The 13621-nt window shown below is 51.0% G+C and overlaps 1 protein-coding gene across 6 annotated transcripts in view; it reads left to right on the forward strand.

Moving 5' to 3' along the window:
* Positions 1 to 13621, forward strand: part of SLC4A11 (solute carrier family 4 member 11) — a 248717-nt gene that overhangs the window by 203568 nt on the left and 31528 nt on the right. For 4 of the 6 annotated variants that reach the window (XM_072126353.1, XM_072126354.1, XM_072126355.1 and 1 more), the window contains exons 6-10: positions 7364 to 7445; positions 8263 to 8386; positions 8513 to 8716; positions 8962 to 9030; positions 13006 to 13090. In XM_072126353.1, coding sequence (XP_071982454.1) covers positions 7364 to 7445; positions 8263 to 8386; positions 8513 to 8716; positions 8962 to 9030; positions 13006 to 13090 — 564 coding nt within the window. The remainder of the gene's footprint in view (positions 1 to 7363; positions 7446 to 8262; positions 8387 to 8512; positions 8717 to 8961; positions 9031 to 13005; positions 13091 to 13621) is intronic. The other 2 variants (XM_072126356.1, XM_072126357.1) reach the window with 2 other exon arrangements.

Here is a 13621-nt window from a genome sequence, read left to right on the forward strand (position 1 = left end):
TATAGCCCCTGGTGCCCAGGCCCTGTAGTGCACACGTGTCTCTGATACTTTACACAGCAGTGCGGGGATAGATGCTGGTACATGACACAGTAGTGGGGGGATAGATGCTGGTACATGACACAGTAGTGCGGTGATAGTAGTGGGGGGATAGATGCTGGTACATTACACAGTAGTGGGGGGGGATAGATGCTGGTACATTACACAGTAGTGGGGGGGATAGATGCTGGTACATTACACAGTAGTGGGGGGGGATAGATGCTGGTACATTACACAGTAGTGGGGGGGGATAGATGCTGGTACATTACACAGTAGTGGGGGGGGGGATAGATGCTGGTACATTACACAGTAGTGGGGGGGGATAGATGCTGGTACATTACACAGTAGTGGGGGGGGATAGATGCTGGTACATTACACAGTAGTGGGGGGGGGGTTGATGCTGGTACATTACACAGTAGTGGGGGGGGGGGATAGATGCTGGTACATTACACAGTAGTGGGGGGGGTAGATGCTGGTACATGACACAGTAGTGGGGGGATAGATGCTGGTACATTACACAGTAGTGGGGGGGATAGATGCTGGTACATGACACAGTAGTGGGGGGATAGATGCTGGTACATGACACAGTAGTGCGGTGATAGTAGTGGGGGGATAGATGCTGGTACATTACACAGTAGTGGGGGGATAGATGCTGGTACATGACACAGTAGTGCGGTGATAGTAGTGGGGGGGATAGATGCTGGTACATGACACAGTAGTGGGGGGATAGATGCTGGTACATGACACAGTAGTGCGGTGATAGTAGTGGGGGGATAGATGCTGGTACATTACACAGTAGTGGGTGGGATAGATGCTGGTACATTACACAGTAGTGGGGGGGATAGATGCTGGTACATGACACAGCAGTGCGGGGGATAGATGCTGGTACATTACACAGTAGTGGGGGGGATAGATGCTGGTACATGACACAGTAGTGCGGGGATAGATGCTGGTACATGACACAGTAGTGCGGTGATAGTAGTGGGGGGGATAGATGCTGGTACATGACACAGTAGTGGGGGGGATAGATGCTGGTACATTACACAGTAGTGGGGGGGTAGATGCTGGTACATTACACAGTAGTGGGGGGGTAGATGCTGGTACATTACACAGCAGTGGGGGGGGGGATAGATGCTGGTACATTACACAGCAGTGGGGGGGGATAGATGCTGGTACATGACACAGTAGTGGGGGATAGATGCTGGTACATGACACAGTAGTGGGGGGATAGATGCTGGTACTTTACACAGTAGTGGGGGGGGGTAGATGCTGGTACATTACACAGTAGTGGGGGGGGGGTAGATGCTGGTACATTACACAGTAGTGGGGGGGATAGATGCTGGTACATGACACAGTAGTGGGGGGGATAGATGCTGGTACATGACACAGCAGTGGGGGGGGGGATAGATGCTGGTACATTACACAGTAGTGGGGGGGGTAGATGCTGGTACATTACACAGTAGTGGGGGGGGATAGATGCTGGTACATGACACAGTAGTGGGGGGGGTAGATGCTGGTACATTACACAGTAGTGGGGGGGGATAGATGCTGGTACATTACACAGTAGTGGGGGGGATAGATGCTGGTACATGACACAGTAGTGGGGGGGGATAGATGCTGGTACATTACACAGTAGTGGGGGGGATAGATGCTGGTACATTACACAGTAGTGGGGGGGATAGATGCTGGTACATTACACAGTAGTGGGGGGGGGATAGATGCTGGTACATTACACAGCAGTGGGGGGGGGATAGATGCTGGTACATTACACAGCAGTGGGGGGGGATAGATGCTGGTACATGACACAGTAGTGGGGGATAGATGCTGGTACATGACACAGCAGTGCAGGGATAGATGCTGGTACTTTACACAGTAGTGGGGGGGGGGGTAGATGCTGGTACATTACACAGTAGTGGGGGGGGGGGTAGATGCCGGTACATTACACAGTAGTGGGGGGGATAGATGCTGGTACATGACACAGTAGTGGGGGGGATAGATGCTGGTACATTACACAGTAGTGGGGGGGATAGATGCTGGTACATTACACAGTAGTGGGGGGGTAGATGCTGGTACATGACACAGTAGTGGGGGGGGGTAGATGCTGGTACATTACACAGTAGTGGGGGGGGGATAGATGCTGGTACATTGCATAGTAGTGGGGGGACAGTAGTGCGGTGATAGTAATGGGGGGATAGATGCTGGTACATTGCATAGTAGTGGGGGGACAGTAGTGCGGTGATAGTAGTGGGGGATAGATGCTGGTACATTACACAGTAGTGGGGGGACAGTAGTGCGGTGATAGTAGTGGGGGATAGATGCTGGTACATGACACAGCAGTGCAGGGATAGATGCTGGTACTTTACACAGTAGTGGGGGGGGGTAGATGCTGGTACATTACACAGTAGTGGTGGGGGGGGGGGTAGATGCCGGTACATTACACAGTAGTGGGGGGATAGATGCTGGTACATGACACAGTAGTGGGGGGGATAGATGCTGGTACATTACACAGTAGTGGGGGGGATAGATGCTGGTACATTGCACAGTAGTGGGGGGGATAGATGCTGGTACATTACACAGTAGTGGGGGGGTAGATGCTGGTACATTACACAGTAGTGGGGGGGGGTAGATGCTGGTACATGACACAGTAGTGGGGGGGGGGGATATATGCTGGTACATTACACAGTAGTGGGGGGGGGATAGATGCTGGTACATTACACAGTAGTGGGGGGGGGATAGATGCTGGTACATTACACAGTAGTGGGGGGGATAGATGCTGGTACATTACACAGTAGTGGGGGGGGGGATAGATGCTGGTACATTGCATAGTAGTGGGGGGGGATAGATGCTGGTACATGACACAGTAGTGGGGGGGATAGATGCTGGTACATGACACAGTAGTGGGGGGGATAGATGCTGGTACATGACACAGTAGTGGGGGGATAGATGCTGGTACATTACACAGTAGTGGGGGGGATAGATGCTGGTACATTACACAGTAGTGGGGGGGGGATAGATGCTGGTACATTGCATAGTAGTGGGGGGACAGTAGTGCGGTGATAGTAATGGGGGGATAGATGCTGGTACATTGCATAGTAGTGGGGGGACAGTAGTGCGGTGATAGTAGTGGGGGATAGATGCTGGTACATTACACAGTAGTGGGGGGACAGTAGTGCGGTGATAGTAGTGGGGGATAGATGCTGGTACATGACCCAGTAGTGGGGGGATAGATGCTGGTACATTACACAGTAGTGGGGGGACAGTAGTGCGGTGATAGTAGTGGGGGATAGATGCTGGTACATGACACAGTAGTGGGGGGATTGATGCCGCTGCAGTCTTCTCCTCTGGATTACAACATGTTTGGGAGGAGGGAGAGCGGCAGTAATGATAAGCGTGTGCCCGCTGCCCGTGTTTACTCATTGTATTGGCACCGCGAGGCGCTGGCTGTGGCTGCCGGGCCATGGGATCAAATACCAATTAGCCTCTTGTTTTCCTCCTTTATGAATATTTGTGCGCTGAGTCATCGGCTCTGGAGGCTCAGACCTTAATTCCTTCCAGCTCCGGCTGCTGAGGTGAAGCAGCTGTTACAGTGTGTCAGGACGGACAATAACCTGGCTGACATAGGAAACGGGGTGCGTGCCCGGGCTGTATACACTGCGCCTGCACTGTACAAGAGCTGTATACACTGCCCTCTCATCACTGCCTGTATACACTACGCCTGCACTGTACAGGAGCTGTATACACTGCACAGGATATATGCTGCCCGATCACCCCCGCCTGTATACACTACGCTTGCACTGTACAGGAGCTGTATACACTGCACCTACACTGCACAGGATATATGCTGCTCGCTCACCCCCGCCTGTATACACTGCACCTACACTGCACAGGATATATGCTGCCCGATCACCCCCGCCTGTATACACTGCACCTACACTGCACAGGATATATGCTGCCCGATCACCCCCGCCTGTATACACTACGCTTGCACTGTACAGGAGCTGTATACACTGCACAGGATATATGCTGCCCGATCACCCCCGCCTGTATACACTACGCTTGCACTGTACAGGAGCTGTATACACTGCACCTACACTGCACAGGATATATGCTGCCCGATCACCCCCGCCTGTATACACTACGCTTGCACTGTACAGGAGCTGTATACACTGCACCTACACTGCACAGGATATATGCTGCCCGATCACCCCCGCCTGTATACACTACACTTGCACTGTACAGGAGCTGTATACACTGCACAGGATATATGCTGCTCGCTCACCCCCGCCTGTATACACTGCACCTACACTGCACAGGATATATGCTGCCCGATCACCCCCGCCTGTATACACTACGCTTGCACTGTACAGGAGCTGTATACACTGCACAGGATATATGCTGCCCGATCACCCCCGCCTGTATACACTACACTTGCACTGTACAGGAGCTGTATACACTGCACAGGATATATGCTGCTCGCTCACCCCCGCCTGTATACACTGCACCTACACTGCACAGGATATATGCTGCCCGATCACCCCCGCCTGTATACACTACGCTTGCACTGTACAGGAGCTGTATACACTGCACAGGATATATGCTGCCCGATCACCCCCGCCTGTATACACTACGCTTGCACTGTACAGGAGCTGTATACACTGCACCTACACTGCACAGGATATATGCTGCCCGATCACCCCCGCCTGTATACACTACGCTTGCACTGTACAGGAGCTGTATACACTGCACAGGATATATGCTGCCCGATCACCCCCGCCTGTATACACTGCACCTACACTGCACAGGATATATGCTGCCCGATCACCCCCGCCTGTATACACTACGCTTGCACTGTACAGGAGCTGTATACACTGCACAGGATATATGCTGCCCGATCACCCCCGCCTGTATACACTACGCTTGCACTGTACAGGAGCTGTATACACTGCACAGGATATATGCTGCTCGCTCACCCCCGCCTGTATACACTGCACCTACACTGCACAGGATATATGCTGCCCGATCACCCCCGCCTGTATACACTACGCTTGCACTGTACAGGAGCTGTATACACTGCACAGGATATATGCTGCCCGATCACCCCCGCCTGTATACACTACGCTTGCACTGTACAGGAGCGGAGCTGTATACACTGCACAGGATATATGCTGCCTGCTCACCCCTGCCTGTATACACTGCACCTACACTGCACAGGATATATGCTGCCTGCTCACCCTAGCCTGCATATACTACGCCTGCACTGTATGGGAGCTGTATACACTGCACAGGATACGTTCTGCCCACTGTATGTAATGGATACTTCTATATAGATGAGAGATATATATCTCTGATATATCTCGTCACCCGCAGACGGTCGTGGAGAGGACGTATTCGAGGCTATTCCTTCCTCGCTCAGCCGCATCCTATATCCAGGCTCTCTGGGAGATGATTATACGGTTTCTTCCCCCGGTGTCATTATCATCTGTTATATATACTCTGCAGACACAAAAATATCTCCTACCGAAAATACAGGGGGTCCCCGCAGGGGATTGTTTTTATTTATTTTTAGCCTCCTCTATGTTTACTCCCAGCAGCTGCGGGGGTCCTGTGTCCTGGGGGCGTCCAGCAGCTGCGGGGGTCCCGTGTCCTGGGGGCGTCCAGCAGCTGCGGGGGTCCCGTGTCCTGGGGGCGTCCAGCAGCTGCGGGGGTCCCGTGTCCTGGGGGCGTCCAGCAGCTGCGGGGGTCCCGTGTCCTGGGGGCGTCCAGCAGCTGCGGGGGTCCCGTGTCCTGGGGGCGTCCAGCAGCTGCGGGGGTCCCGTGTCCTGGGGGCGTCCAGCAGCTGCGGGGGTCCCGTGTCCTGGGGGCGTCCAGCAGCTGCGGGGGTCCCGTGTCCTGGGGGCGTCCAGCAGCTGCGGGGGTCCCGTGTCCTGGGGGCGTCCAGCAGCTGCGGGGGTCCCGTGTCCTGGGGGCGTCCAGCAGCTGCGGGGGTCCCGTGTCCTGGGGGCGTCCAGCAGCTGCGGGGGTCCCGTGTCCTGGGGGCGTCCAGCAGCTGCGGGGGTCCCGTGTCCTGGGGGCGTCCAGCAGCTGCGGGGGTCCCGTGTCCTGGGGGCGTCCAGCAGCTGCGGGGGTCCCGTGTCCTGGGGGCGTCCAGCAGCTGCGGGGGTCCCGTGTCCTGGGGGCGTCCAGCAGCTGCGGGGGTCCCGTGTCCTGGGGGCGTCCAGCAGCTGCGGGGGTCCCGTGTCCTGGGGGCGTCCAGCAGCTGCGGGGGTCCCGTGTCCTGGGGGCGTCCAGCAGCTGCGGGGGTCCCGTGTCCTGGGGGCGTCCAGCAGCTGCGGGGGTCCCGTGTCCTGGGGGCGTCCAGCAGCTGCGGGGGTCCCGTGTCCTGGGGGCGTCCAGCAGCTGCGGGGGTCCCGTGTCCTGGGGGCGTCCAGCAGCTGCGGGGGTCCCGTGTCCTGGGGGCGTCCAGCAGCTGCGGGGGTCCCGTGTCCTGGGGGCGTCCAGCAGCTGCGGGGGTCCCGTGTCCTGGGGGCGTCCAGCAGCTGCGGGGGTCCCGTGTCCTGGGGGCGTCCAGCAGCTGCGGGGGTCCCGTGTCCTGGGGGCGTCCAGCAGCTGCGGGGGTCCCGTGTCCTGGGGGCGTCCAGCAGCTGCGGGGGTCCCGTGTCCTGGGGGCGTCCAGCAGCTGCGGGGGTCCCGTGTCCTGGGGGCGTCCAGCAGCTGCGGGGGTCCCGTGTCCTGGGGGCGTCCAGCAGCTGCGGGGGTCCCGTGTCCTGGGGGCGTCCAGCAGCTGCGGGGGTCCCGTGTCCTGGGGGCGTCAAGCAGCTGCGGGGGTCCCGTGTCCTGGGGGCGTCAAGCAGCTGCGGGGGTTCCGTGTCCTGGGGGCGTCAAGCAGCTGCGGGGGTCCCGTGTCCTGGGGGCTTCCAGCAGCTGCGGGGGTCCCGTGTCCTGGGGGCGTCCAGCAGCTGCGGGGGTCCCGTGTCCTGGGGGCGTCCAGCAGCTGCGGGGGTCCCGTGTCCTGGGGGCGTCCAGCAGCTGCGGGGGTCCCGTGTCCTGGGGGCGTCCAGCAGCTGCGGGGGTCCCGTGTCCTGGGGGCGTCCAGCAGCTGCGGGGGTCCCGTGTCCTGGGGGCGTCCAGCAGCTGCGGGGGTCCCGTGTCCTGGGGGTTACAGCTGTAATGTTGGGTCATGGAGCATTGGAATTGGGACCTCTATTATGGAAGGTTTGTGGACCTGAGTTCTATAACTCAGCGCAGCGCCCTCTACAGGATTGTCCTGCCGTGTGTTTGTGCATTATTGGTTTATCATTTTTTTTTCTCCCTTTTTTCCATTGTACAGTACATCTGCTTTCTGACACGATCCAAGGGGTGACGGCCACGACCACAGGCGTCCAGTACCAGCAGTCCTGGCTCTGTATCATGTGAGTAGGATATAGGACTAAGTATAGATATGGAGTGACCTTGCTTATCACTATGCCCCTGTTACCAGTAGCTATAACCCTTTTATTTAGCACTAGGCCACCAGGGAAATGTATATGGACCCCTTTATTATATATTGCACAGCCTCATGGATGACCCGCTTCCTGTATACACTAGGCCACCAGCGTCTAATAGATCCATATATATAATGTTATTCCATATATCAGCCCATGATTACACTAGGCCACCAGGGAATTATATTCATACTCTTCTCCTATATAATATATTCTAGTAGAGGATTTTCCTTGGCACGGTGTGAAGTCCTCTCCTCCCGCTTATCGTTCCTTGTGTAACTTCTGATATGAGCTGCGGATAATGTTTACCTACGAGATTGTGAGGGCGTCCTGCCATGTTTGAGGTGGCATCACGTGGCTCACACACGGTGACCTCATAACTTCTCACCCAGATAGATCATGGTCTTCACCTAAAGATAAGCGGTGATGGAGGCTACTTGTAGCTGCTTATCTCTAAGCCCAAGCCTGGGATATCCTCTTATGACCACAGTTGGGGTATAGGACTTATGGATGGTTTGGGCATGATGCTGCGTCGCCCGTCTATCCGGGTACACGCAGACATGAGCCGTGTAATGACCTCCCATGTGGCTCTGCTTACAGGGTAACAATGCGCTCATTCCTGTATTCATGTGATGTACATGCAGAGATGCCGTATATACTGGTAGATGTCAGAGCAGGCTATCCTGTTTCCCATGATGCATTGCGTTATTGCCATCACTATCACGCGCGTTTCCCCTCCTCGTAGTTGCACTATAAAGTCTCTACAGAGACGTCACGTTTGCATCAGCCGACTGGAGAGGCCGCAGAACTGGGGGGAGAACTCGTGTGAGGTTCGCTTCGTCATTCTTGTCCTCGCTCCTCCAAAAATGGTGAGTATATAGGGGCGGATGGTGGGGGGTAACATCTACACGAGCTCCACGACTCCGGAGCCATGGGTGAGGGAGACCCTGTACACCATAAACCTTCATGTGCCCTCCTTGTTTTTTCCTATGTAGAAAAGTACCAAAACTGCGACAGAAGTGGGGAGGACGTTTGCCACCATGTTCTCGGACATAGCCTTCCGACAGAAACTTCTAGAGACCAAAACGGAGGAGGAATTTAAGGAGGCGTTGGTGCACCAGCGGCACCTCCTGACCGTAGTCAACAGGCATTCATCAGTAAATGACGGCCACAAAGTTCACACCCACAAACCTTTAAAGGTAGGTTCCTTCTTTATCATCATTTATGCTGTAGGTAGTGGAAAGCCACCAGTGACCCTATGGGACCATTCCTGCTGTCCTAGTGTCACCTTCCTGCTTTCCTTCTGGGGGGGGGCCTTCCTCCTTTCCCTCTGTTATTTAATAAAACTAGTATAAAATGCCCCTTGCCTTCTTTGTACTTTTCAGTTATTGCTGGTTCATGTGTATATTTTTTTTATATTTTTTTTTTACCTCTTCTCCTGGAGGATTTGCTACTGGTTCCAAGAGCTGGGCCTTCCAGGCAGGTCTGCCACAACTCCTTCTTCTGTCTTCTGGTCTGTGTCTCAGAGCCGCGAGCCAGCCTGTCCATGATAGTCACCGGGGACTGGCTGGTAGCTTATCACAGAGGTAGCAAATGGTGGGGACTAATCATACCAAAAGAAAGAGGGGGTCACTGAGAAAAAGTGTACAAGAATATAACTACTATAATACTGCCCCCTATGTACAGGAATATAACTACTATAATACTGCCCCCTATGTACAAGAATATAACTACTATAATACTGCCCCCTATGTACAAGAATATAACTACTATAATACTGCCCCCTATGTACAGGAATATAACTACTATAATACTGCCCCCTATGTACAAGTATATAACTACTATAATACTGCCCCCTATGTACAAGAATATAACTACTATAATACTGCCCCCTATGTACAGGAATATAACTACTATAATACTGCCCCCTATGTACAAGAATATAACTACTATAATACTGCCCCCTATGTACAAGAATATAACTACTATAATACTGCCCTATGTACAAGAATATAACTACTATAATACTGCCCCCTATGTACAAGAATATAACTACTATAATACTGCCCCCTATGTACAAGAATATAACTACTATAATACTGCCCTATGTACAAGAATATAACTACTATAATACTGCCCTATGTACAAGAATATAACTACTATAATACTGCCCCCTATGTACAGGAATATAACTACTATAATACTGCCCCCTATGTACAGGAATATAACTACTATAATACTGCCCCCTATGTACAAGAATATAACTACTATAATACTGCCCCCTATGTACAGGAATATAACTACTATAATACTACTCCCTATGTACAAGAATATAACTACTAAAATACTGCCCCCTATGTACAAGAATATAACTACTATAATACTGCCCCCTATGTACAAGAATATAACTACTATAATACTGCTCCTATGTACAAGAATATAACTACTATAATACTGCCCCCTATGTACAAGAATATAACTACTATAATACTGCCCCCTATGTACAAGAATATAACTACTATAATACTGCCCCCTATGTACAAGAATATAACTACTATAATACTGCCCCCTATGTACAGGAATATAACTACTATAATACTGCCCTCTATGTACAAGAATATAACTACTATAATACTGCCCCCTATGTACAAGAATATAACTACTACAATACTGCCCCCTATGTACAAGAATATAACTACTATAATACTGCCCCCTATGTACAGGAATATAACTACTATAATACTGCCCCTTATGTACAGGAATATAACTACTATAATACTGCCCCCTGTGTACAGGGATATAACTACTATAATACTGCCCCCTATGTACAAGAATATAACTACTATAATACTGCCCCCTATGTACAAGAATATAACTACTATAATACTGCCCCTTATGTACAGGAATATAACTACTATAATACTGCCCCCTATGTACAGGGATATAACTACTATAATACTGCCCCCTATGTACAAGAATATAACTACTATAATACTGCCCCCTATGTACAAGAATATAACTACTATAATACTGCCCCCTATGTACAGGAATATAACTACTATAATACTGCCCCCTATGTACAAGAATATAACTACTATAATACTGCCCCCTATGTACAAGAATATAACTACTATAATACTGCCCCTTATGTACAGGAATATAACTACTATAATACTGCCCCCTATGTACAGGGATATAACTACTATAATACTGCCCCCTATGTACAAGAATATAACTACTATAATACTGCCCCCTATATACAGGAATATAACTACTATAATACTGCCCCCTATGTACAAGAATATAACTAGTATAATACTGTCCCCCTATGTACAAGAATATAACTACTATAATACTGCCCCCTATGTACAAGAATATAACTACTATAATACTGCCCCCTATGTACAAGAATATAACTACTATAATACTGCCCCCTATGTACAAGAATATAACTACTATAATACTGCCCCCTATGTACAGGAATATAACTACTATAATACTGCCCCCTATGTACAAGAATATAACTACTATAATACTGCCCCCTATGTACAAGAATATAACTAGTATAATACTGTCCCCCTATGTACAAGAATATAACTAGTATAATACTGTCCCCCTATGTACAAGAATATAACTACTATAATACTGCCCCCTATGTACAAGAATATAACTACTATAATACTGCCCCCTATGTACAAGAATATAACTACTATAATACTGCCCCCTATGTACAAGAATATAACTACTATAATACTGCCCCCTATGTACAAGAATATAACTACTATAATACTGCCCTCTATGTACAAGAATATAACTACTATAATACTGCCCCCTATGTACAAGAATATAACTACTATAATACTGCCCCCTATGTACAAGAATATAACTACTATAATACTGCCCCCTATGTACAAGAATATAACTACTATAATACTGCCCCCTATGTACAAGAATATAACTACTATAATACTGCCCCCTATGTACAAGAATATAACTACTATAATACTGCCCCCTATGTACAGGAATATAACTACTATAATACTGCCCCCTATGTACAGGAATATAACTACTATAATACTGCCCCCTATGTACAAGAATATAACTACTATAATACTGCCCCCTATGTACAGGAATATAACTACTATAATACTGCCCCCTATGTACAAGAATATAACTACTATAATACTGCCCCCTATGTACAGGAATATAACTACTATAATACTGCCCCTATGTACAGGAATATAACTACTATAATACTGCCCCCTATGTACAGGAATATAACTACTATAATACTGCCCCCTGTGTAGAAGGGTCTTGATGTAGCGCTGTTTCTCCTCTGGTACAAGCACCAGGCGGCCCCCGGCACTGGATGTGGACAGGCTTTATTTGCTGTACGCTGTGGTGTTTGTGCCTCGGCCTCTCCTGCTTTCCTCTGTATTGGATCCATGCGCTGCTTCCTCCTCACACTGCTGTAAGCTTCATCCATGAGGCCGCCTGTATTGCTCGGTTATGATGTTTGTATAACCCTCCTTCTGGTGACATGGGGGTGGGGGGCATTGTCATGTATATGTTCTCCCAGTGGCTGTCAGATGCTGCTCATGCTTGGGGTCAGCCCTAGGGGGCGTCATGCATGTGTAGTTACCCTTCATCCTTACATCAGTTATATCAGGGGAGTCGCACTCCCTCGCACTGAGAGCCACATGTCTCCTATTATTGTGTGTAACGAGCAGGTAGTAATTGTAGCAGCATACTCATAACACCCTCTCACCTATTGGTTGTAACATTTGGGGATGACCCGGAGCGATAATAAAGATCTGCTTATGGTTGTCGGATGTGAAAGCTGAATCGGGTTCTAGCATGCCGCAGACCACATGCCACGTACAAAGTGGTCTACGTGGTCTTGTCCTCCTCTTTGCAGATCTTGGTCCAGGCTAAGGACAACTGGCTGCAGCAGGAGCCTCTGTCTCTTCTACATCTGGAAAGAGAAATAACCAGATCTTCTGCAGCCAGTGTTATGTCCCTGGAGAAATGTGTTATCATGTATGTCCCAGGGGGCGCGTCCCTCGCCCCTGCCGCGCCCCTCGCCCCTGCCGCGCCCCTCGCCCCTGCCGCGCCCCTCGCCCCTGCCGCGCCCCTCGCCCCTGCCGCGTCCAGTATTCAGGACTGGCTGTGAAACGTGTGGGGTTGCATTGTAGTCCTCCTGCAAATAACATTAAGTAATGGTAACCCATCTCCCTGCAGGGGGCACCATAGTAAGACATGATAAGATGCATGGGCATCCATTGCCCCTCCACCCCCCTAACACCCTGGTACATACAGTGCATGAGGCAGAGAGCCCCTTTATCACCTACATATCACCTGCCTGGCTCCTGTCCTCATCGCTCCTCCTCCCTGGACCTTATGTTCATGTTTGGGTCCCATCATTGATATATGGGGTTTATGGGACTATCGTGGTGAGACCCTTATGTGATCTCCTTCTTCTCTGCAGTTACAAGAGTTTCTCAATGTGGGAAAGGGAATTTTCGATGATATAGCACGCAGACTGCCGGTCTACCCTCTGGACTTCACAGACGGTAAGAAGGAATATACCATATGTGTACTTCACTCCCTCTCACACGTGGAGATGCCGGGAGACGTCACTCACCTATGTCTTGTAGGCAGAGGTCTTCTTCTTCTGGAGGCCCTCAGGCCGTAAAAAAGAGCCTGCCTGGTCACTATCTAGTTAGTAAGGGTTAGAGCCTGCCCGGTCACTATCTAGTTAGTAAGGGTTAGAGCCTGCCCGGTCACTATCTAGTTAGTAAGGGTTAGAGCCTGCCCGGCTACCTTGTCGGTAGGAAGGGTTAGAGCCTGCCTGGTCACTATCTAGTTAGTAAGGGTTAGAGCCTGCCCGGTCACCTTGTAGGTGGGAAGGATTAGAGCCTGCCCGGTCACCTTGTCGGTAGGAAGGGTTAGAGCCTGCCCGGTCACAATCTAGTTAGTAAGGGTTAGAGCCTGCCCGGTCACCTTGTAGGTAGTAAGGGTTAGAGCCTGCCCGGTCACCTTTTAGGTAGTAAGGGTTAGAGCCTGCCCGGTCACCTTGTCGGTAGGAAGGGTTAGAGCCTGCC

The sequence above is a fragment of the Engystomops pustulosus genome, chromosome 1 (genome assembly GCF_040894005.1).
Source record: "Engystomops pustulosus chromosome 1, aEngPut4.maternal, whole genome shotgun sequence".
Taxonomy (NCBI): domain Eukaryota; kingdom Metazoa; phylum Chordata; class Amphibia; order Anura; family Leptodactylidae; genus Engystomops; species Engystomops pustulosus.